Raw genomic sequence first — 22,975 nt, 5'->3', positions numbered from 1 at the left:
TCAGAAGGGTTATGATACATGTGATGATGCAAACAGCTCCTTTTATTATTGACAGATAGTGTTCAGTTTGCCCAATTACTTTTTTTTTTTTAAGAAGAGAGTAAATTCACTGTAATGGATGGACTACCATAATCTGAATTTATGGGACTCAATGAGAAATCATGCCCTCTGTTTAAAAAGTGCCAGAGAATCACCTTAGAACCACTTAAGAAAGAACAGATACACAACCAACTGGTTTGTGTTGTGATGGAAAATGTACGTCCTTACCTAGTATTTTAATAAGACTTAGAAAAAGAAGAAAAAAGAATCTGAAAATAAATTGATTTTTTACTGTATATCTTTTATCAGGCTTCAAGTGACATTAAAATTAAAGTCAAACATAATAGTCAGCTGGGTCATGCCATGTGGATGAAGTTTATAGATACTCTTTCAGCAGGATATTCAGATATTCAGTAAGGCATATTGTTGAGGATACAAACTCTGGACTTGAACTTGCATCCTATCTCAGAGGACTTAGTTTTTTTGTCTATAAATGGACAAGATAACACTATCTACCTTGTGTAGCTGTTATGAGATTAAAATAAATTAATGTCTATAAGGGTGCAACAACACAATATCCAGAATATCAGTAAATCTTAACCACTATAATTTATTTTAGTAATAATGAAGATGATGATGCTAAAACATGCAGGATGCATCCTACTCTGGGTTTTCCTTTTTCTTTCTTGGTACACTTTTTCTCCTTGCCTACTACACTTTGTAATCCTGGTCTTTCTTCCCTGCTCATTTGTCCGCTGTAGGAAAATTGATGGGACCCATGAGGAAGAAGGTAACATTGAGCTGAATGAAGAAGGGAGGCCGGTGCAGACGTCCAAGCAGAGGCCCCCACTCTGTGACTGCCCCTGCTGTGGGGTCCCCAAGCGCTACATCATTGCTATTATGAGCGGGCTGGGGTTCTGCATCTCCTTTGGGATTCGGTGCAATCTTGGAGTTGCCATTGTGGAAATGGTCAATAACAGCACTGTGTATGTTGATGGAAAACCGGAAATTCAGGTCAGTGTCTGTCTATGTCTATGTCAGTGTCTTTTGGCAACAACTGTATTAATGTTTTAAATTCTTAAAGTAAAACACATAGGGGACTTCCCTGGTGGTCCAGTGGTTAAGACTCTGCACTTCCACTGCAGGAGATGAGAGTTTGATCCCTGGTCGGGGATCTAAGACCCGCCATGCCACATGGTGCAGCCTGAATAAATAGTAAATGAAAAAACTTTAAAAAACACATAGGATCACAAAGGAAACCAATTATTTTAAATACAGGTAACAAACTATTGAAGAATTGAATCTGTGATATAGAAACATATGGCTTTCTTTATGAACACATCAGATGACAAAATCTAGCAATGGGTCTAGTAACTTCTGTAATTTTGCTGTTTGAATGGTGAACAGTCGTTTGAGATAATGGCAACAGCCACTGTGGGATATGAGCATATTTACAATTTCCTCTAGTAATAGAATCACAGGTCCTGATAATATGACTGGGGTTTGTTGCCTACACTCATAATTATAGGAAATGCTGCTTGATTAATTAGTAGCAATAAAGATGCTGGTTTTTCCCCATCCAAGTTCATAGATCCACAGGATTCCATCCACAGACTCCAGTTAAGAATGCTGGTAAAAGGATAGAATGAGGTAAGCATCAGAAGAAGGAGGTAACAGGTAAAGTGGGGTTAGGTCGCAGAGAGCCCAGCAAGTCTAAGGGGAGTCAGGCGTGGGCTTTAAGCAGAGAGATGGTACCTTCAGATTTGTACTCCAGGATGATCGCTGTCCAGCCAGTCATCTCCCAGTGGATCAGGACTGCAGTGAATAGAAGCACAAGGCCCCATTCAAAGGCTCTCGTGGTCATAAGCAAGTCTATAGTGATGTCACTTAAACAGTACTACTTTCATGAATCACTGAAAAGATGAAATCTGGTTTGTTTCTTAAATGATAAGCCTTGAGAAGTATTGAGATTATGGGAGAATAAAACAAAAACGTATGCCCGGTGGATACCCAATATATGTTTCATTGTGTTGAATGCACACACTGGAGTGACGCATGTGGAAATCCATCTGTTTGCAGAGAGACTTCTAGCACTGTGTACATGGCCTTCCCAAAGTGCCTACTACCCCTTCTCCCCGAGCCCTGGCAAACCATCAGTTCATTTTCTAAGTCTGTGAGTCTCTTTCTGTTTTGTAAGTAAGTTCATTTGTATCTTTTTTTTTCAGATTCCATGTATAAGGGATGTCATATATTTCTCCTTCTCTGTCTGGTCTGATTTACTTCACTCAGTATGACACTCTCTTGGTCCATCCCTGCTGCTGCATGTAGCATTATTTCATTCTTTTTAATGGCTGAGTAATATTCCATCATGTATATGTACACATCTTCTTCATCCATTTCTCTGTTGATGGACATTGACGTTGCTTCCATGTCTTTAATTATTTATTTATTTTACTTTACAATATTGTATTGGTTTTTGCCATACATTGACATGAATCCTCCATGGGTGTACATGTGTTCCCCATCCTGAACCCCCCTCCCACCTCCCTCCCCATCCCATCCCTCTGGGTCATCCCAGTGCACCAGCCCCGCACACCCTGTCTCATGCATTGAACCTGGACTGGCGATCTGTTTCACATATGATAATATACATGTTTCAGTGCTATTCTCCCATATCATCCCGTCCTCGCCTTCTCCCACAGAGTCCAAAATACTGTTCTATACATCTGTGTCTCTATTGCTGTCTTCCACACAGGGTTATCGTTACCATCTTTCTAAATTCCATACATATGCGTTAGTATACTGTATTGGTGTTTTTCTTTCTGGCTTACATCACTCTGTATAATAGGCACCAGTTTCATCCACCTCATTAGAACTGATTCAAATGTATTCTTTTTAATGACTGAGTAATACTCCATTGTGTATATGTACCACAACTTTCTTATCCATTCATCTGCCGATGGACATCTAGGTTGCTCCCATGTCCTGGCTATTATAAACAGTGCTGCGATGAACACTGGGGTACACGTGTCTCTTTCAGATCTAGTTTCCTCGGTGTGTATGCCCAGGAGTGGGATTGCTGGGTCATATGGCAGTTCTATTTCCAGTGTTTTAAGGAATCTCCACACTGTTCTCCATAGTGGCTGTACTAGTTTGCATTCCCACCAACAGTGTAAGAGGGTTCCCTTTTCTCCACACCCTGTCCAGCATTTATTGTTTGTAGACTTTTGGATTCTGACTGGCGTGAAATGGTACCTCATTGTGGTTTTGATTTGCATTTCTCTAATAATGAGTGATGTTGAGTATCTTTTCATGTGTTTGTTAGCCATCTGTATGTCTTCTTTGGAGAAATGTCTGTTTAGTTCTTTGGCCCACTCTTTGATTGGGTCATTTATTCTGTCTTGGCTGGGGCTTCCACGGTGGCTCAGATGGTAAAGAATCTGCGTGCAGTGCGGGAGACCTGGGTTAAATCCCTGGGTTGGGAAGGTCCCCTGCAGGCGGGCATGGTAACCCACTCCAGTATTCCTGCCTGGAGAATTCCCATGGACAAAGGAGCCTCATGGGCTACAGTCCGTGTGGTTGCAAAGAGTCGGACACGACTGAGTGACTAAGCGCGCACACACACACACACACACACACATGTGCACGCACAGACACACACCCACGTGCGTGCACACACACACACACACGTGTTGCCTATTGTAAACTGCTACCGTGAACATTGGGGTGTATGTATCCTTTCAGATCATGTTTTTCTCCACATATATGCCCAGGAGTAGGATTGCAGGGTCATAAGGTGGCTCTATGTTTAGTTTGTTAAGAAACCTCCATATTGTTCTCCATAATGGCTATACCAATTTACATTCCCACCAACAGTGCAGGAGGGTTCCTTTCTTGCAGAGAGACTTCTAATAGTTCTCCAGTCCCTACCCATGTTTGGGAAAACATTTAGATCAGAGTTTCCCAAACTGGTGTCTGGACACCACTGTTCTGTAGGCTGTGCTTTGAAGGTGTCATATGAACTAGGAACCTTTACTGTGCTGCGTCCTGTGAGAGTCTCCAAGAGGGGGCTGTGGTGTGCATTATTTCCTGGGCTTAACTGCAGAATGCTTTCCTTCATGCTGTGTCTATCAGCATTACCTGGAACAGTTTCTGCCAAATACTGGTTAGTGAAAATTTAATTTCAGTTCATTAAAAAGAAGTCTTTAGTTGGCCTGCAGATTCCCCTACCCTTTTTCTTTTTTAACTAAGAGATTATTCTACCAGAAGAAAAGGGTACCATGGAGATTCTTCTAACCACTCTTTTTTATGCCACAGTTGAATCTGTTTTTAAAAGGATATCCTGGTTGTTTATTTTGGGGAGAGGGGCAGGGAGGGCAGTAGAGGTGTAAGAGGGATGTCGTACATTTTTAAAATAAAGAATGATGGACATTAATGAGGTTTCAGATGTGTATCACATGCATTCTGGCAGCCTTTTGTGAGGAAAGGCAGCTAATTAAACTTGTCTGCTAAGGCCTGGATCAAAATGAGATGCTGGTTTGCATTTGTTTGTTGCATGAAAGGATAGGCCTAGGTCAACAGAATTTGCTTTGAGGCAAATGGAAAAGGCATTTTGATAAACTTAAGGAACAATGCTGTGTGTGCACTCTAGTTTCTATGGTTTTGCCCTCTGGAGTCTTAGAGAAACTGATTAAGATCTAAAATATGCTTTATATCATTTTCTCTGGCCTCATAAGTAAGAGTTTAGTAGCATTTCAGAAGTTCCAATTTATAGCAGGCCATTTCTCTTATTCAAACAGAACAAAGCTTACATATCATCTGAGCATGTCCAAACCAATGACAAAGATTTCACTAATTGTATTAAGAAAGCCTCTCAATGGCTGGTAATTTTGTTTGGTTGGCTTTATGGGAGAAAAACTAGATATTTTGCACTGAGATATTTTTAAATCTTCATTTTCACTAGAGGGAGAAAAGTTAGTGGTATGAATAGGTGTGTGTGCTCAGTTGCTCAGTCATGTCTGACTATTTGCAGCCCCATGCACTGTATAGCCCGTCAGGCTCCTCTGTCCATGGAAATTTCCAGGCAAGAATATTGGAGTGGGTTCCATTTCCTACTCCAGGTATAAATAGGTAGGCCTTGCAAATAACTGGCATATATTCTGCTAGTCGTATAAACGGTAGCTTCAGTTGATATGTGAATCATAATCATTTTTTAGTTTAATAATTATGAGTTTTAAGACATGTGAATCACTTAGAACGGTGTCTGGCATGTGGTAAACAATAAATGACTGAAGTCTGAGAAACTTGGAGGTTAGTTCTCACTACCCTCAGGGAAAATCCAAACTCCTGTAGGTTAAGAAGAATCGGGCTTTGGAATCTTCCGGACCTGGTTTCAAACTTGACTCTTGTTTATTAGCTCTGGGACTTTGAGCAAGTTGCCCTTCTGTCCTGGTCAGGGACTGCCAGTTGCAAAGAACAGAAATGGGAGACCAGCTCAAGTTAAAAAGGACATGACTGTAGGGCTCTAGGGGATCTCAGGAAAGTGAAGGCTGAGAAGCTGTCTGCTATGCATGCTTGTGCAGTCTGTGCCCCAGACGAGGGCGCCAGCCTGAGGTGGGGCTGAGATCCAGGCGGTGGGCACTGTGGGGAGGAGGGGGAGTCAGGAGGGGCAGAGGGAGCCGGACCTCACGGGAGCTAGGAATTCCTCAGCTCACTCTCCGACTTGCTGGCCTTTCAGGGTCTTGCATCTGCTTCTCTCTGAGCCGGCTCCATTCTCCCAGGTCTCTCCATGGACTGCTTTTGTTTTTTCAAACAAATCTCACTGCTCTCCAAAGCTGAAGTCCCTCAAGCCGTTGCCTTGCTGGGGAGCTGGCTTACCTGGCCCTAACTCCAGTGGAGCTTGTCTAACTGGAATCTCTGGGTTCAGACAGAAAAGAGAGAGACAGACAGGCAGGCTGAGTCCAGCCTACACGTTGGCTCCCTCTATTCAGGTGTCCATCCGCAGTCACAGGGGAGAGGCCCTTGGCACTGAGGAGAGGAGGAGAATCCTCTTAGAAGGAAATGTGAGCAGGGAGGTAGGAACTGGCATTTCTAGAAACTCTTTACTAAGTCTCCTTGCTGATTTGTGAAATGAGAATAAAAGGCCTGATTTGCAGATCAAATGAGATAATCTGGTGCCAATATATTAAACACCTCTATTACTTTCCTATGGCTGCTATAACAAATGACCATGAACATGTGGCTTAAAAACAATGGGAACATAGTCTCTCATAGTCAGGGAGGCTAGAAACCAGCTTGACTTTGGAGGGAGCCACACTCCCTCCAAAGGCTCCAGGGGAGAATCCGTCTTTGCCTTTGGCAGCTTTGGCGGCTCCAAGCATTCCCTGGCTTGTAGCAGCATCACTCTAGTCTCTGCCTCCATCTTCACATGGCCTTCTTTCCTTTTATGTCTCAAGTCTCCCCCTGCGTTTCTCTTACAAGGACACATCATCAGATTTAGGGCCCAGTTAGATAATCCAGAAGAACTCACCTTGAGATCCTTGACTTTATCACATCAGCAAAACCCTTTTCTCAAATGAGACAGCATCTATAGTAGATTCTGGGGGTTTTGTGCATGTATCTTTGGGGACCATTTTTTTAGCCTTATACTGTCTCTGACATAGCACCTGGCTTATTTTAAGAATTCATACATAGGACCATTATTATTCTCATCGACTCAATGATAGTGAAAGTCAGTTCTTGGCAGGCACAAGTACTTTTCTGTAGGTAACCTTGGCCACATGGAAAGAAGCACCATATGTCAGAGGGAAAGACATAAGCAAGGGACCATGTGATTGACAGTTAGTTGTTGAATGAAGTGGCTCCCTCTGTCTTGGATCCTTGGTTTCTTGGGGGCATTCTGTGACTCATGGCAGGGAAGTCTAGTCTCTACTTCTTAGTGAGAAAGTGAAGTCTCCACAGCAAGGGAAAGAATATAGTTTTTTGGAAAGAGGTCTTGGTCTTGGCTTTCTTTACAACTGGTTCTATGACTTGGGGCAAGTAAATTAATCTCAATTTCCTCTTCTATAGAAAATGACGTAATTAACTCCAGGTATTGTAAAGAGGAAATACATGGAAAGTGACTTAAAATCATGTCCTTCTTCGGTTCAGTGCTTCCATCTCCCTTTGAGTAAAAGTCAAGGTCCTTATGGTGATAGAAGGCCCTTTATCGCTTGAATCTCTCCTATTTTAATGCCTGTTATTCTCTTCCTTATCCATCACCCACCAACTCCTCTGACATCTGGCTGTTCCTCTAACACACAAGTGTATCCTTATCTCAGGGGCTTTGCACTCACTATTCCTTTGTCTAGAAAGCAGTTTCTTCCGATAAGGAGAAGCATCACTTGCTACCTTTCTTCCTTGAGGAGTTCACTCAGAAGTCATTTCTTCAGTGAAAGCTTCCCTGACCACTCTATGTAAAATATCTCCCTACTTCACTCCTATCCAACATTTTCTGTCCCCTTCTCGGTTCACATTTCTTTCTTCCTCACTGATTGCCATCTAACACGGATACCTGTACACTTCCTGCCATCCCCACTGACGTCTTTGTGGAAACAGCAATCACTGCTGTTGTTCACTGCTATATGCCCAGTATCTAGTACAACGTGTGGCACATAGTGGCATAAAATAAGAATTTGGTGAAGTGATTTGAATAAATGATGGTTAGTTTCACTTTACTTTTGAGCTTCAACTTCCTAGTCTGCAAAATGGGAACGACAGTGCAGAACACGGGCCAATATTACCTGCACCGTGATCTCCTAGAAGGCAAAGGCAACGCTTGAGTTTGTATTTATACGATCACCTGACCTGGCGCACAAGAAGCACGAGGTGCATATTGAATAAAGGAGCAAATAAGTACGTGACAGTTTGTGATTGGAAAACAAAATGTGGTGAAAATTCATAAAAGGTTCTATGTTGATAATGAAGAACTCTTACTCCGTAACAGGAACATCTTGGATGTTGATACCAATGCTTTACAAAGCCATTCATTCATTTGGCAAATCTTTACTTGCATCTTCTATGTTGTAGACAGTTGTCTTAGGTACAGAGGTTATGAAGTCAAAAGGACACGGCTGCCACCTTAGAGTCACCTGCCACCTCATGTGGGAAACGGACGCGTGACAGGCTAGTTTGAGAACAGGGTGGGTGCCATGATGGCAAGAACTTGGTCTGTGGACCAAGGCCTAGGAAAAGAGACCACTTCAATTCAGGGCGGCTGAGGAGCTTCCTCAGAGGAGGGAGATTTGTAAGGAATTGGAAAAGGGTGAGTTTCTTTGCTGGGAAAGAAAGTGAGGAAAGGCTTCGATGGTCTGAGAGTTGTGTAAGGGGTTTTGTTGCTGTTGTCATCATCGTAACGACAACAATAGCTGCTAACATTTTCTGAGTCTACACTGTGCCCCAGGCATGATCCTAATGTGTTAAATGCAAAAATCTCTAAGCAGAGGAATAACCTACTAGAAATATTCATGGCATTTATCCCCAGACATCCTGTGGGTAGGTAGGTTTTATTATCTTCATAAAGAAATGAGAGGCATGACTGTCATTCCCTTAGTGCTCTGACTAAACTGGTACCTAAATAACCCAGTAAACCTAGAATTTACCTTTTGTTTTCTTTACAAGTTGTTTTATTTTCTTCTTAGCCTTCATCATTCTGTTTTAACTTGTTCACGGTCGCTCGTTTCTCTCACTAGGAGTTGAGCTCAATGACAAGGACTTTGCTGTGTCCCTGCTGCCGTTGAGGCCCCCCATCAATATTTGCTGAATATCCCTTCACTGTTCGCCTGAAACTATCACAGCATTGATAATCTGCTATACCCCAATGCAAATTAAAAAATGAAAAAGATATTTGCTGAATTTAAAGGAGGGAAAGAAAGACTTCGTAGGGTTATTATATAGGATCATCAGTGAATGATGACAGGCAAGTGTTTTCTTACAAACCAAGTGTACCTGATTTCTCTTTTCCAGACAGCACAATTTAACTGGGACCCAGAGACGGTGGGCCTTATCCATGGATCTTTTTTCTGGGGTTATATTGTGACACAAATTCCAGGTGGTTTCATTTCAAATAAATTTGCTGCGAACAGGTAAGATAAATTAATTTAACATGAACGCTACACAGATCATAATGTGGCTTTGTATGCTTTTATCAGTTCTGCGCAATTGGCTCTCAATTTAGGGGTGCAGAGTGAAAGATAGAAGTCATTCCTAAAGACATGATTCACAGACATTGACCTTATATGATCCTGTTCTTAAGAATCTCTTTTTGTTTACTTTTTTGTTTAATTTAATCTATCTGGCAATTCTTTATCTGATTATGTAGTTTAAAAAAAATCAACTGCACCTGAGTCAGGAGAAACAGTTTCTGGACCCTAAGTAACTCACTTGGTAACCTCTACTGAGTTCCTCTTTTTCCCTGGACCTCCATTTCCTCATCTATGAAATGAAACATGGATTAGATTGTGTTTGAGTTCCCTTTGAGCAATGACTTTCTGTGATGCTGTTTACTATGTTGATATTGTCCTGTACTATACTGGTTTTGTCATGTGAGTAGGAGGGGGCTTGTCTCTAGACCGTAAGATGTCTTTCATACCCTTGAGATTCTAGAGGAGGTGTTTGAGCAAGTAAAAGTAGGTCCAAGAAAAATGAGCTGCCTCAAGGAGTAGTAGTTCTCTGTTACTAAAGGTATTTAAGCAAAAGGTGATGGCCACTTGGGAGATATATAATATGTATATGTACTAGAAAAGGAGTGTACTAGAAGTGTACTAATTATTTCCAGGTCATTTCTAATTGTAATTGACTTAACATATATGGATTTTGTGAAGTGTACATTTTATAAAGCAGTATTTTTCAAACTCTAAAAACAGAACTCATTAGATGGTAATAAATCAATAGTGATTTACCAATATCTATTTTCTAAAAAGAGAAAGAAATAGAAGGAAAGATAATCAAATAGAATAGAAAATATCTTAGCTCATTGCACATTTTAGAATCAAATTTTGGAAATTGTTTTGGTTACATTTGTGTGTATAAGTGTGTTTGGTTGCAATATAAAATTTATTTTGTTTTATGGATCAAGGAAAAAAGTCTGAAAGTCATATCCATATGTAAAGTTATTTCTATGAGCATGACTCATATTTTACTTATGTTCTTATCTAATTTGTGTCCTTTATTTATTGTCACTTGCCTGTTGTATTCTTCTTAAAAAGTGATAAAATACTGGTTCCTATGGTCTTTGAAGTCACTATTCACACTTCTGCCCTAAAAAGAAATAGCATATAATGAGATTTCCCAGAATAAAAAAAATCTGAAGCATCATTAGCATGTGTGAGAAAGAAATAAAATGATGCCCGCTCTCTTTCCCTGGGACACTCCTGTCCAGGCAAAGAGGAGACACACGGTACTTGGCAGAAAGCTGGGGGGCTGAGACAGGTGCCCGGTCTGGTCCCAGGACGCAGCACGCTTCTCAGAGAGCTTGTATCCCCATCGGCTAACATGAGGGCAGAACTGGGAAGCAGGAGATACAACCCAAATGTGCAGAAGTCATGAGGTGGTAGTCAGAATGGATCATTCAGGTAGAATTGAGAACAATGGTGGGTCTCCAGTAGGTTTACCTCGTGCCAGTCAGTCTCCAGCTTCTGGATCTTATCTAGGCAGGACACCTCTGTACTGCCCCAAACCTTCCCATCATTGGCCCAAGGACTGGAGCTTGGGAATCAAAGCAGCCCGACAACCTAGCAAGGCACACACCAGACCCTAACACATCTATTTCTCTATTAATTTATGCAGTGATCTTCCATGAACAGGTAGGTTTGTTCCTGATGTTTAACTAATGCGCCACATCCACGGTGGGGCCTGCCCAGTAACACAGTGTTTTGGTCCCTCAGGGTCTTTGGAGCTGCCATCTTCCTAACATCGACCTTGAACATGCTCATTCCATCTGCAGCCAGAGCGCATTACGGCTGTGTCATGGGTGTCAGGATTTTACAAGGTTTAGTGGAGGTAAGAGACTCTTTTCTTAACAAATTTTGAATATTGTTGGAGACAACATGATCCTTTAGAAATTTTAATTTTTGAAGAAAACCTCCTTTAGCAGTTTTCCTATCTCCCACCTTGTCAGGCTGTCTGAACTTTCTGGTTATGATTATAATTATGAATACTTTAATTAAAATTCCATGTGTGATTCCAAATTTATACACAATGAAGGATCATTTCACAGAGTGCAGAATTTCAGATGAGCCAGGAGTGATCTTAGAGGTAATTTAATCCAACCACTTCCGCTTAATAAATTTTGAAACTGAAGCCCAAAGCCTTCAGTTCACATAACCAGGGCTCTTTCCACTAAAACAATTTAAGTGGATTTATTACTAAGTCTGTAAATTTCCAGGGGTGTAGTCTTACACAGAGATTTAACTTGATGAAGTGGGTAGCGTAATATAGAACCAGAAGGTAAATATTTTGTACTCTGCTGGCCATACTGTGGTCTGTTGCAACTTCTCAACTCTGCCATTGTTTACAAAAGCAGCCAGAAATATATGTAAACGTGTGGGCATGGCTACTTTACAGTGAAACATTTTGGACACTGATATTTTTTATTTCATATGATTTTTACATGCCAAGAAATGCAATTCTTTAAAAAAAAAATTTCCTGGTCACTTAAACATTTAAAAACCATTCTTTGCTTGAGGGCTGGAGAAAAACAGAGTGTGGGCCACATCAGGCCATAATCTGCTCCTGCCTGATGTAGAGAAATGCTTCCCAAACTCAGTCATTTGCCTCTAATCGTTGTCACTTTTGTCGTATTCACACTGTGATTCATATTGTTGCTTGCCTAGAGTTTTTCCCTGATCAGTTTACTTAAAAACAAAACCAAATAGAACCTCCTCATAAGCAACAATATTTTTGATATCATGGGTTTAATGTGCTAGTTATATTTTTCTAAAGCATATTAGAATATATATGAAACAATGATAATAAAAAATGTAGGTTGTTTTAGTACTTGAAATCCAATTCTTATCCCACTGGAGGGACATATACCACACTTTGGAAAATACTAACACAGGAGAAAGAACATGATATTAGCAGCCCTGAAGACTAGAACCTAGTCACCTGATGGCTGGCAGCCTCAGGTTCCATATCTTTAAATGAGAGGATGGGTCAGCTGATTGTGGAAATCCACTTCCACACTGATATTAAATAATAATATGAAATATGAAGACCCCCTCCCCCATTCCCCACCTTGCTTACATTTGAACTAGTATTTGAATTTTAGCATCTGTGCTGTGAGTCAAAATAACTGACACATGTTATTTAGTTTCTATAAGTTGGGCTTTTGTATTGTAATGTTAGAGAGGCAAAGTCCAAGTTTTAAACACAAAAAGAAACTGGAGTCAAATCAAATCATCCATTTTGAACTGTTTTGCCAGGGTGTGACATACCCAGCATGTCACGGGATGTGGAGTAAGTGGGCACCACCTCTGGAGAGAAGCAGACTGGCTACAACCTCCTTTTGTGGTGAGTGTATTGGAATAATAGTAAGTTTCATATAGGAATGCTTTCGGCTTTAGATGAAGACCCTGCTAAATAGAATTAATTTTTTCACATAACAAAAGTCCAAAGGTGAATGGTTGGTTGCTAGTGTTGATTCTGCTGGCCTGTAATCTATCCAGGGCCTGTGCATGTTCTGACTTTCTACTCCACTATCTTTAGAGTGATAACTTTTTGCCTTCATGCATATTCCTCATGTTTGCAAAATGGCTACCACAATTCCAGGCATTAAGTCCACCTTAAAGGCAGAAAGAAGAAGGGATGGGTGTCCTAACCAACTCTATTCCTTTCATCAGGAAAGAAAAAGCCTTCCCAATTCCCCTAGCAGGCTTCCATTTTTATTTGCTTGATCCTAACTGTGTCATAGGCTTTACTAACTGCAGAGAAAGCTGGGAAAGCCAGTGCCTAGCTTTTCTAACATCTTTAATAGAGAAAAGTAAGAAAAAAGTCATTGGAAGTGGTTGTAGGATTAGCCAACATATATTTCCCAAAGTTGAAAGTAGAAGATGTAGAATAGTCAAGGCCCCAGTCCTCTTCTTTTTACAAATGGAGAAATTAAAACTAAAATTTAAAATCTCATTTCATTGAATTAAAGCAGAAGTCCAGTGACTTGCTCAAGATCACATAGCTACCAAAGAACGGAGCAAGAGCTAAAACATTGGATTCTTGATACAGAGCTTTCCACACCACACACTACTTTGTACACACTATCATCAGTTCAGTTCAGTTCAGTCGCTCAGTCATGTCTGATTCTTTGCAACCCCATGGATTGCAGCACACCAGGCCTCCCTGTCCATGTCCTCCCATCACCAACATCCGGAGCCTACTCAACCTCATGTCCATCACATCGGTGATGCCATCCAACCATCTCATCCTCTGTCGTCCCCTTTTCCTCCCAACTTCAATCTTTCCCAGCATCAGGGTCTTTTCAAATGAGTCAGTTCTTTGCATCAGGTGGCCAAAGTATTGGAGTTTCAGCTTCAGCATCAGTCCTTCCAATGAATATTCAGGACTGATCTCCTTTAGGTTGGACTGGTTGGATCTCCTTGCAGTTCAAGGGACTCTCAAGAGTCTTCTCCAACACCACAGTTCAAAAGCATCAATATTTCAGCACTTAGCTTTCCATATAGTCCACCTCTCACATCCATACATGACTACTGGAAAAACCATAACTTTGACTAGACAGACCTTTGTTGGTAAAGTAATGTCTCTGCCTTTTAATATGCTGTCTAGATTGGTCATGAGACTTCCCTGATGGCTCAGACGGTAAAGCAGTAAAGCCTACAATGCGGGAGACCCAGGTTCAATCCCTGGGTCGGGAAGATCTCCTGGAGAAGGAAATGGCAACCCACTCCAGTACTCTTGCCTGGAAAATTCCATGGACGGAGGAGCCTGGTAGGCCCCAGTCCATGGGGTCGCAAAGAGTCGGACACGACTGAGCGACTTTTCACTTTTTCACAGGTTGGTCGTAGCTTTTCTTCCAAGGAGCAAGCGTCTTTTAATTTCATGGCTGCAGTCACCATCTGCAGTGATTTGTCACAGAGACCATTTAATCAACTTTTGCTATTATCTTCCAGAAAAAAAAAAAAAAAATGAAGAGGACATCATCCATTACCCCAAAGCAAATTAATAGCCCTTAAGTACTGATGTGACTTTAACTCCTGGGTCTCCAAATTTCACCTTGTTAAGGTTGCCTCATTTGAAGCCATGCCTTTGGGACTGGCCCCTCTATGAATCTCTGAGAGTAATCAGTGTTCAGAAGACTCTACTAGGTACCCATCAATATTTGAACAAGAATAGCATGCGCTGCCACCAATATTTTCAAATATTTTTTTTAATGGGGGAAGAGGCCCAAGAAGACAAAAGTGACTTAGGCCACAAAAGTTAACAATGGGCCCACACAGAATTAGGATCAGAATTTAGGTCTGCTTAGATTTTCAAGCTAGCATCTCTCTCCTAACACAAGCTAACCTGTACATTTTAACTGAGGAGGAAGCTTTACTTCTCTAAATATATTTATTTATTTTTCCCTCTTCTTCTTTGGGGCTTCCCTGATAGCTCAGACATTAAAGAATCTGCCTGCAATGCAGGGACTTGTGTTCGATCCCTGGGTCGGGAAAATCCCCTGGAGAAGGAAATGGCAACCCACTCCAGTATTCTTGCCTGGAGAATCCCATGGACAGAGGAGCGTGGTGGGCTACGGTTCATGGGGTCACAAAGAGTTGAACACAACTGGGTGACTAACACTTTCACTTTCTCTTCTTTACCTGCACAAGTAGTGGTAGTGTCAGCAGCAGCAGCGGCAGTAGCAGCGATAGTAGTAATAAAGGATCCCAGGGAATTTGGTGTGAAACACTCACCCATGTGCCTATTTTGTGTCTCATTTGGAAATGCACGCACAGCTGAGATGCCTTTACATCTTTAGTCTCCCCCATCCTTAGGAACCATTTTTGTCCTTTTACTTGCAGTTCAAGATCAACTCCACCTCCCCTACTGATCTTATACCAACTCTAGAAGAATGTAAGATTCTGCCCCAGCTGACCTTGACCTATTTTCTTCAGAAAATTTACTTATAAGGCCTTTTATTTTGATTTGCCAGCAAACAAGAACAACTAGCAGCCACTCCCCATTCTTAGTGTTTTTATAGCCCTAAAATGGCTAATTTAAGAAATGATTTGACTCTCAAGGAAAGTTACCTGATCAAGGTCACAGGCTTTATTGTATTTCCCAGCTAAGGTGTGGCCTTGGTTTCAAAGAAGAGCACAGCGAAAATGTCATTAGAAGTAAACCCAGGCTTGGGGATAAATGATTCTTACACTTAAAAAATATTGCAGTTGGAAGAGTCTTTAGAAAACATCTAGTCACATTCATTGTTTTATTTTTTTGATTAATTTTAATTTTTTAAGAAATAAAACTGGCTTTATTCAAAGACATAGCTTTCTGGTTTTGTTTGCCCCTAGTTTTATTGAGATGGAAGAGACATACAGTACTGTTTACATTTCAGGTGTTCAATGTAATGATCTGACTTACATACATCATGAAATATTTGTCACAATAGGTTTAGTGAATGTCATCATCGCACACAGATACAACATCAAAGAAACAGGCAAAAAGTCTTTTTTCCTTGTGATGAGAACTCTTAGGATTTACTGTCTTACCAACTTTCATTTACAACATATATCAGTGTTAGTTATCTTTATTATGTTGTATGATACACCCCTAGTACTTACTTATACCTGGCAATTTGTACTTTTTGATTGCCTTCATGTGATTTCCCGTCTACCCACCCCTGCCTCTGATAGCCACAAATCTGAATTCTTTTTCTAACTCCACTGTTTTATAGTAGAGGAGACTGATGCTCAGGGAGGGGAAAAAAAGATATAAACTCTCATGGAAAGTAAGGACAGCACTGGGGACTCTCTTATCCCTAGGTCAGCTACTCCTCTCTGCTGATGCCATTCAATAAGCACCCTCCTCTTCCTCCGTGGTGCCCACACAGAGGGTCAAGGTGCAGTTAGGGCAACATGGGTGGAGAGCCCTACTGGGGTATGCTCAGGACTTGTGGATGTGATAGGAGATCACATTCAGCCACGTTTGGAAGGATGAGGAAGAGTTGTCTAAAAAACAGGAAAGGACAATTTCAGGCTGTAAAATGTCCTCAGTGGAAGAATGCTACTTGCTATGAGGAATTATTGGCTATTGTTGAATGGAAGAAGCAGGACTGAATTCTTACACAGTTAAGGTTAAAGGCTTTGGATTCCTGCAGACCTAGATTCTGGTCACTCACACCCATGTGACCTCAGGAAATTTACCTCCCATCCCAAGCATTCTTGTAAAATGGGGATGACACCAGTACCAATGTTACCAGGTTGAAAAAAAAAAAAGGTTAAATAAAATCAGGAATCCAGAGTCCTCGGCACAATACTAGAAATCACACAGAAAGCACTCAAGGCACCTTATATTAATAGATGGTTATCCCCTGACCCTCCCCATTTGCATCATCTAAACTGGAGCTCCCACCTCCCACTCCCAGGGTATTTGCTCCAGGAAAGGAGACCACCTTCTCCACACTCACAGAGGAGTCAGATCTGTAGCACTTCTTTATAGATGATGTGTCCTGGAACCTTTGCCTTATCGGTCTGAGGAAGTCTGAGGTTAAAAAATTAGAAGTGCTCTTTCTTTCTGTACACAATAGCAGCATAAATAGTTGATGTTTGAAAGTGCAAGTGTTAGTCCCTCAGTCGTGTCTGACTGTTTGCAACCCCGTGGACTGTAGCCCACCAGCCTCTGTCCATGGAATTCTCCAGGCAAGAATACTGAAGTAGATTGCCATTCCTTTCTCCAGGGGATCTTCCTGACCCAGGGATTGAACCCAGGTCTCCGGCATTGCAGGCGGACTCTTTAGCACCTGAGTCACCAGGGAAGCCCAGTTGGTGTTTGAAAGTGAAAGTGTTAGCTGCTCAGTCGTGTCCGACTCTTTGTGACCCCATGGACTGCAACTCAGCAGGCTCCTCTGTCTATGGGGTTCTCCAGGCAAGAATACAGGAGTGGTTGCCATTTTGTTCTCCAAGGGATCTTCCTGACCCAGGGATCAAACCCAGGTCTCTCGCATTGCAGGCAGATTCTTTTACTACTAGCGCCACCTGGGAAGCTCTAAAAAGCAGCCTTCTTGGCTTGGCTCCATTGGGACTCGAACCCAGGACCTTCTGTGTGTAAAGCAGACGTGACAACCACTATGTTAGTTGGCGTTTATGTAACACTTAATTAGAGCACCTTCATGTAATAAGTTATTTGCTCCTCAAACAACCTGGTAAGACAGAGATTTCACTTCCATCTGAAGAAAATGATTTGGAGGAGTTGAGAGACTTCCTCAGGGGTCCTGATGTTCAGATCCAGGATTCCAGGTCAGGCCTTTCATAGCCAGCTGGGCCCAACTTGGAAACATGGGATTTAATTTCTTTGTCTGGAAGCTCTTCAAGTTCTCGTTTCCTGAAGATCTTCCTTAGCACTGGGTTATGGGATACAGCATTCCTTTTTGCTGCTCACTTGTGGTGAAGCAAGAATTCTTTCCACTCATACCCAGAGGGAATTTCATATAGTAATTTTTTTGATTCAGTTAATATTTATTGGGAGTTCGCAGGGCCCGTGTCTCTCCACCAGATATCATAGAGCTGCCGGAGATAGTGGAGGTGAGGTCACTGCCTCTAGCCCTTGTTATCTTGTCTAGACAAGATAAACATCCACACACAGGTAAGTATTTACAAAGTTAGGTATTTCAAAGTAAGAAACTAAAAATGTACCCATTTAGGAGGTGGATGAAGACAGTAGCTATCCTGGTCATCCTGCCATTCTGAAATTTAACAGTTTTCTGGTGTTAAAAAAAAAAAATTTTGAGACGCTAAAAAGCATGATCCTTTCATAGTTTGAAGTTCCTCATTTAAAGGCCTAGGTGAATTATATATCAATATAATTATATCTCAATAAAACTGGGAGAAAAAAAATTTTTTTAAGTAAAGACTTAGGTGATATCCTTCTGAATTGTGAACCCTGAGAGATAGTTACATAAATGCCTTCACTTTCTTTCTTTGTTTTTAATGTTCTGGCTATTTATTTACTTATTGGCTGTACCCCGAGCATGTGGGATGTTCGTTTCCTGATTCGGGATTGAACCCATGCCCCCTGCAGTGGAAGCACGGAGTCTTAACCACTGGACCACTAGGGAAGTCCCTGTTCCTTCACTTTCTGTCTTCAGCACCCAATATTGTGCCTGACTGAATTTTTCAGAGTTGTCACATTTTTCTCATTTTTTTTCATTCCATTTTCTTGTTATTCCAAATCGAGGTGCCTGAGCCATCTCTGTCTAACCCTTCCATGGGGTCCGGATGAAGTTAAAGAGTATCCTGGAGACCTTTCTCTCCTGGAGGCCTGTTTTTAGGCAAGGTGGGAGTTGGCCAGCTCCTCTGCACAGAGGCATCCTCACTCCCACTCGGTGTGATTGCTTCACACTGAGCAACCTGAAGATTGCAGTCTTCAGGTTGACTGCTGAACTCTAAAGGGTTGGATGGGCTTGCCTGATGACTGGTAAGTTTCCTTCGACTTTTTTTGTTCTAGGTTCCTATGCAGGAGCAGTGATTGCCATGCCGCTGGCTGGGGTGTTGGTCCAGTACATTGGATGGGCCTCTGTCTTTTATATTTATGGTGAGTGATTTGATTTCATCAGTTCCCATGAATAACTGGGCTTCCCAGGTGGCTCGGTGGTACAGAATCCCCTGCCAATGCAGGAGATGCAGGAAATGCAGGTCTGATCCCTGAGTTGGGAAGATCCCCTGGAGGAGGGAATGGCAACCCACTTCAATATTCTTGCCTGGAGAATCCCATGGACAGGGGAGCCTGGTGGGCTACAATCCATAGGGTCACAAAGAGTTGGACAGGACTGAAGTGACTGAACACACACACACATGGGTAATTGATAGATATGGCCTTTGACTATCTAATGGGGTTGGCTTAAGAGTTTACTGTGTGAAAATAGGGATTACTAAGACAAGTTTATCACATGAATGGAATACTTGTCTAACGATGATTCATTTAATGTGTATATAAAAGTTGAATTTCTTAATGAGCAGAACATAATCTTTCTTTAAATACCAGTTAATAACATAATGCCAGGAAAAATCAACCAAATGCTTTCTACTAGCTGAATATGGTGCCATTTGAGAATACTTTGAAATTTGACAAATTTAGAGATGGAAGAAAACGAGATGATATCATCAAGCCTTTTGTTTTTCAACTGCAGGTATTTTGGGGATTATTTGGTACGTGTTTTGGCTGTTGCAGGCCTATGAGTGTCCAGCAGCTCACCCAACAATATCCCAGGAGGAGAGGACCTATATAGAGACAAGCATAGGAGAAGGAGCCAACTTGGTTAGTCTCAGTGTAAGTAGAGAGGCAGAGATGAAGACTTGCCCCCTTTTTATGAGTATTTCTTTCAGTGATTGTGTTAGCCTCATAAGAAAAATAATCTGTCAGTATATTCACTAAAAATCTCACGGTATTTCCACTTTCTAGAAATTTAATACACCATGGAAAAGATTTTTCACGTCATTGCCAGTGTATGCAATCATTGTGGCCAATTTTTGCAGAAGCTGGACATTTTATTTGCTGTTAATAAGTCAGCCTGCTTACTTTGAAGAGGTCTTTGGATTTGCAATAAGTAAGGTAAACATACAGATTCTTGAACTTTAAATCTCTTGCTTCTACTGCAAAAATCTTTGCTTGATAAAATAATTACATTACTGATCAAAATTCCTAACACTTCTGTGACACCTAATACCCTGGAGGATAGACAAGTTATGCATTCTATGCACAATAAACATAGCTATTTAATTTCTTCTTAGTAAGGATCAGAGCTGTATTAAGCTGCTTTTAAAGATTTATGTTCTTCCCATTCTCAAAGTGTTTCTGAAGCTGACTCAAGAACTGCATATTAGGCAAGGATCAAAAGATTTAAGGGTGCAAGTTTTTTTTTTTTTTTTCCTATAAATTATTCGGGGAGGAGCAGTAAGAACCTTAAAGCTCATTTTGCAGATCACAGTCATAGCACTAATGACCAGTACTTTATGGTTTAGAAAGAACCTTTTTCAATGTCCCCAACCATTGCTATTAGGTTGCCTGTGTTTCAGGTATGAAGAGTGTGGATGGTAAAACATAAGCTGTCATCCTAAAAGTATTAAGTCTCCTTCCCACAGGATAAAGAACAGAGGCCTAGCAGAGGTAGATATCTGCATAGCTACAGGCACTGTCAGAAGTGACTATGGAAGAGCCAGCCCAGCCAGTAGTGGCTGCCATCAGGGGGTACTCACTCTGTGCCAAGAGTCTAACTGCCATGTGCCAAGTAGTTAAACACCCTCTGGGTACTGGGGCCTCTGTGAACGATTTTAAGAACAGACCTACCCATCTCAAGGAGCTTCCTAGAGGAGACGAGTGGGTCTATTCTTAAAGTTGTTCACTCATTCGTTGTTTATTCATTACAAAATTCAGGCCTGTCTCGGTCCTATATAATTAGATGATTAAATTTGGTGGTGAGGGTGAGGGGTTCAGTGGAGATGGTGAGGGTGTTAAAGAAGTACATCTCTCAGAAGTAGCTAAAAACAGCTCACTGTTTCTTTTCATTCCAGGTGGGTCTCTTGTCAGCAGTCCCACACATGGTTATGACGATCATTGTGCCTATTGGAGGACAATTGGCTGATTATTTAAGAAGCAGAAAAATTTTGACCACAACTGCTGTCAGAAAAATCATGAACTGCGGAGGTACTGTGGATTTCATAGGTGGCTTAAGCAGCTTCTATAGAATGAGATGAAACTGAATTGCAAACCATATTATTGAGGTTATGTCTAAGCACTGAGAAGGCCCTTAAGTCCATCCCCTAGCTGATACTTGAGTGTCCATCACACCCCTGCCTAGAGGTCATTCAGCCTGTCATTGTGCAACCTGAGATATGACAGTTTGGGAATTCCTTGGCGCTCCAGCGGTTAGAACTCTGTGCTCTCACTGACAAGGGCCTGGGTTCAATCCCTGGTGGGTGCACTAAGATGTGGGGCACTTTTTCGGTCATGTGGCCAAAAAAGAGATATTTTTTAAAAAGATATGACAGGGAAGCCTGGCATGCTGCTGTTCATGGGGTCTCAAAGAGTCGGACATGACTGAGTGTCTGAACAACATAGAAGATGGAAAGTGTGACTGAGGCAAAAAGATCCTAGTCTGGCTGAATTGGTTGCCTGTGTGAACTTCAGGTTGTTTTAATATGAAATGAAAAAAATTTCTCAGACCTTTCAATTCTAGTTCTGTTTCTCTTGGTATAGTCCCACTTCCCAGGATCTCTTGATTACCCATAAAGTTTAAATTTTATCCTTCAGCTCCTGAAACATACAGTCCTAGCATTTTCACAGTAGATAGGAGTCACTTATGCTCTTAAATGATTTTTCTTTCTTTGAAAGTCTACTATTTGGCAAAGATCTTTTTTTCTTATTGATGCATCAATGTATCATTTATAGGTTTTCTTCATACAGTGTCTTTATTCTAATTATCTGGGGGGAATTAACTTTCTGGTTCCATTTTTTTGATAGTGTTAAGATAAGGGAAGTTTGAACCATGTGCCTTGTTATGTAAGACAGGCCAGTTCCAAAACACAAATAGTTAGTATACAATGGTATGTGTGTGTGTGTGCACTCAGTCATGTTCAACTCTTTGCTACTCCCTAGACTATAGCCAGCCAGGCTCCTCTGTCCATGGAATCTTCCAGGCAAGAATACTGGAGTGGGTTGCCATTTCCTTCTCCAGGGGATCTTCCTGACTCGAGGACTGAACCCACTTCTCCTGCATCAGCAGGCTGATTCCTTACCACTGAGCCAGCTGGGAAGCCCTTATGCCATTACTACTTGTCATTAATTTTGTTTCAACAATTTAAATTATATATAGGGAAAAATAGCCTGCCAGTGCAGAAGACGCAAAAGGATGGGTTTGATCCCCAGGTCAGGAAGATCCCCTCGAGGAAGAAGTGGCAACCCACTCTCGTATTCCTGCTGGGGTAACCCCATGGACAAAGGAGGGCTGCAGTCCACGGGGTTGCAAAGAGTCGGACACGACTGAGTGACTGAGCAAGGATGCATGGTTCTCTTCAGTCGCTCAGTCGTGTCCGACTCTGCAACCCCATGGACTGCGGCATGCCAGGCCTCCCTGTCCATCACCAACTCCTGGAGCTTGCTCAGACTCATGTCCATTGAGTTGGTGATGCCATCCAGCCATCTCATCCTCTGTCGTCCCCTTCTCCTCCTGCCCCCAATCCCTCCCAGCATCAGGGTCTTTTCTAAGGAGTGAGTTCTTCCCATCAGGTGGCCAGAGTATTGGAGCTTCAGCTTCAGCATCAGTCCTTCCAATGAATATGCAGGACTGATTCCCTTTAGGGTTGAGTGACTTGATCTTGCCGTCCAAGGGACTCCGACATCACAGTTCAAAAGCAACAGCAACAGTTCTTTGGTACTCAGCTTTCTTTATGATCCAACTTTCACATCCATACATGACTACTGGAAAAATCATAGCTTAGGCTAGACAGTCCTCTGTCAGCAAGGAAATGTCTCTGTTTTTTAATATGCTGTCTAGCTTTGTCATAGCTTTTCTTCCAAGGAGCAAAATTCCATGGCTTCAGTTACCATATGCAGTGATTTTGGAGCCTTAGGAAATAAAATCTGTCACTGTTTCCATTGTTTCCCCATCTATTTGCCATGAGGTGATGGGACATGGATGCCCAGTAATGGTATAAAGTCCACAGTTTTAAAAAATATTGATTAATTAAAATTT

At 41.6% G+C, this 22,975-nt stretch overlaps 1 protein-coding gene across 2 annotated transcripts in view; it reads left to right on the top strand.

Moving 5' to 3' along the window:
• Positions 1-22,975, top strand: part of SLC17A8 (solute carrier family 17 member 8) — a 38,286-nt gene that overhangs the window by 5,359 nt on the left and 9,952 nt on the right. Inside the window, exons 2-9 of one of the 2 annotated variants that reach the window (XM_043881724.1) lie at positions 801-1,053; positions 9,043-9,161; positions 10,962-11,076; positions 12,501-12,588; positions 18,733-18,819; positions 19,415-19,554; positions 19,687-19,836; positions 20,796-20,928. In XM_043881724.1, the coding sequence (XP_043737659.1) occupies positions 801-1,053; positions 9,043-9,161; positions 10,962-11,076; positions 12,501-12,588; positions 18,733-18,819; positions 19,415-19,554; positions 19,687-19,836; positions 20,796-20,928 (1,085 nt within the window). The remainder of the gene's footprint in view (positions 1-800; positions 1,054-9,042; positions 9,162-10,961; positions 11,077-12,500; positions 12,589-18,732; positions 18,820-19,414; positions 19,555-19,686; positions 19,837-20,795; positions 20,929-22,975) is intronic. The other variant, XM_043881725.1, reaches the window with a different exon arrangement.

This window comes from Cervus elaphus, chromosome 22 (genome assembly GCF_910594005.1).
Source record: "Cervus elaphus chromosome 22, mCerEla1.1, whole genome shotgun sequence".
Lineage (NCBI taxonomy): Eukaryota > Metazoa > Chordata > Mammalia > Artiodactyla > Cervidae > Cervus > Cervus elaphus.
Note: the sequence above shows the minus strand (reverse complement) of the source record. Positions and strands in the feature narration are given on the sequence as shown.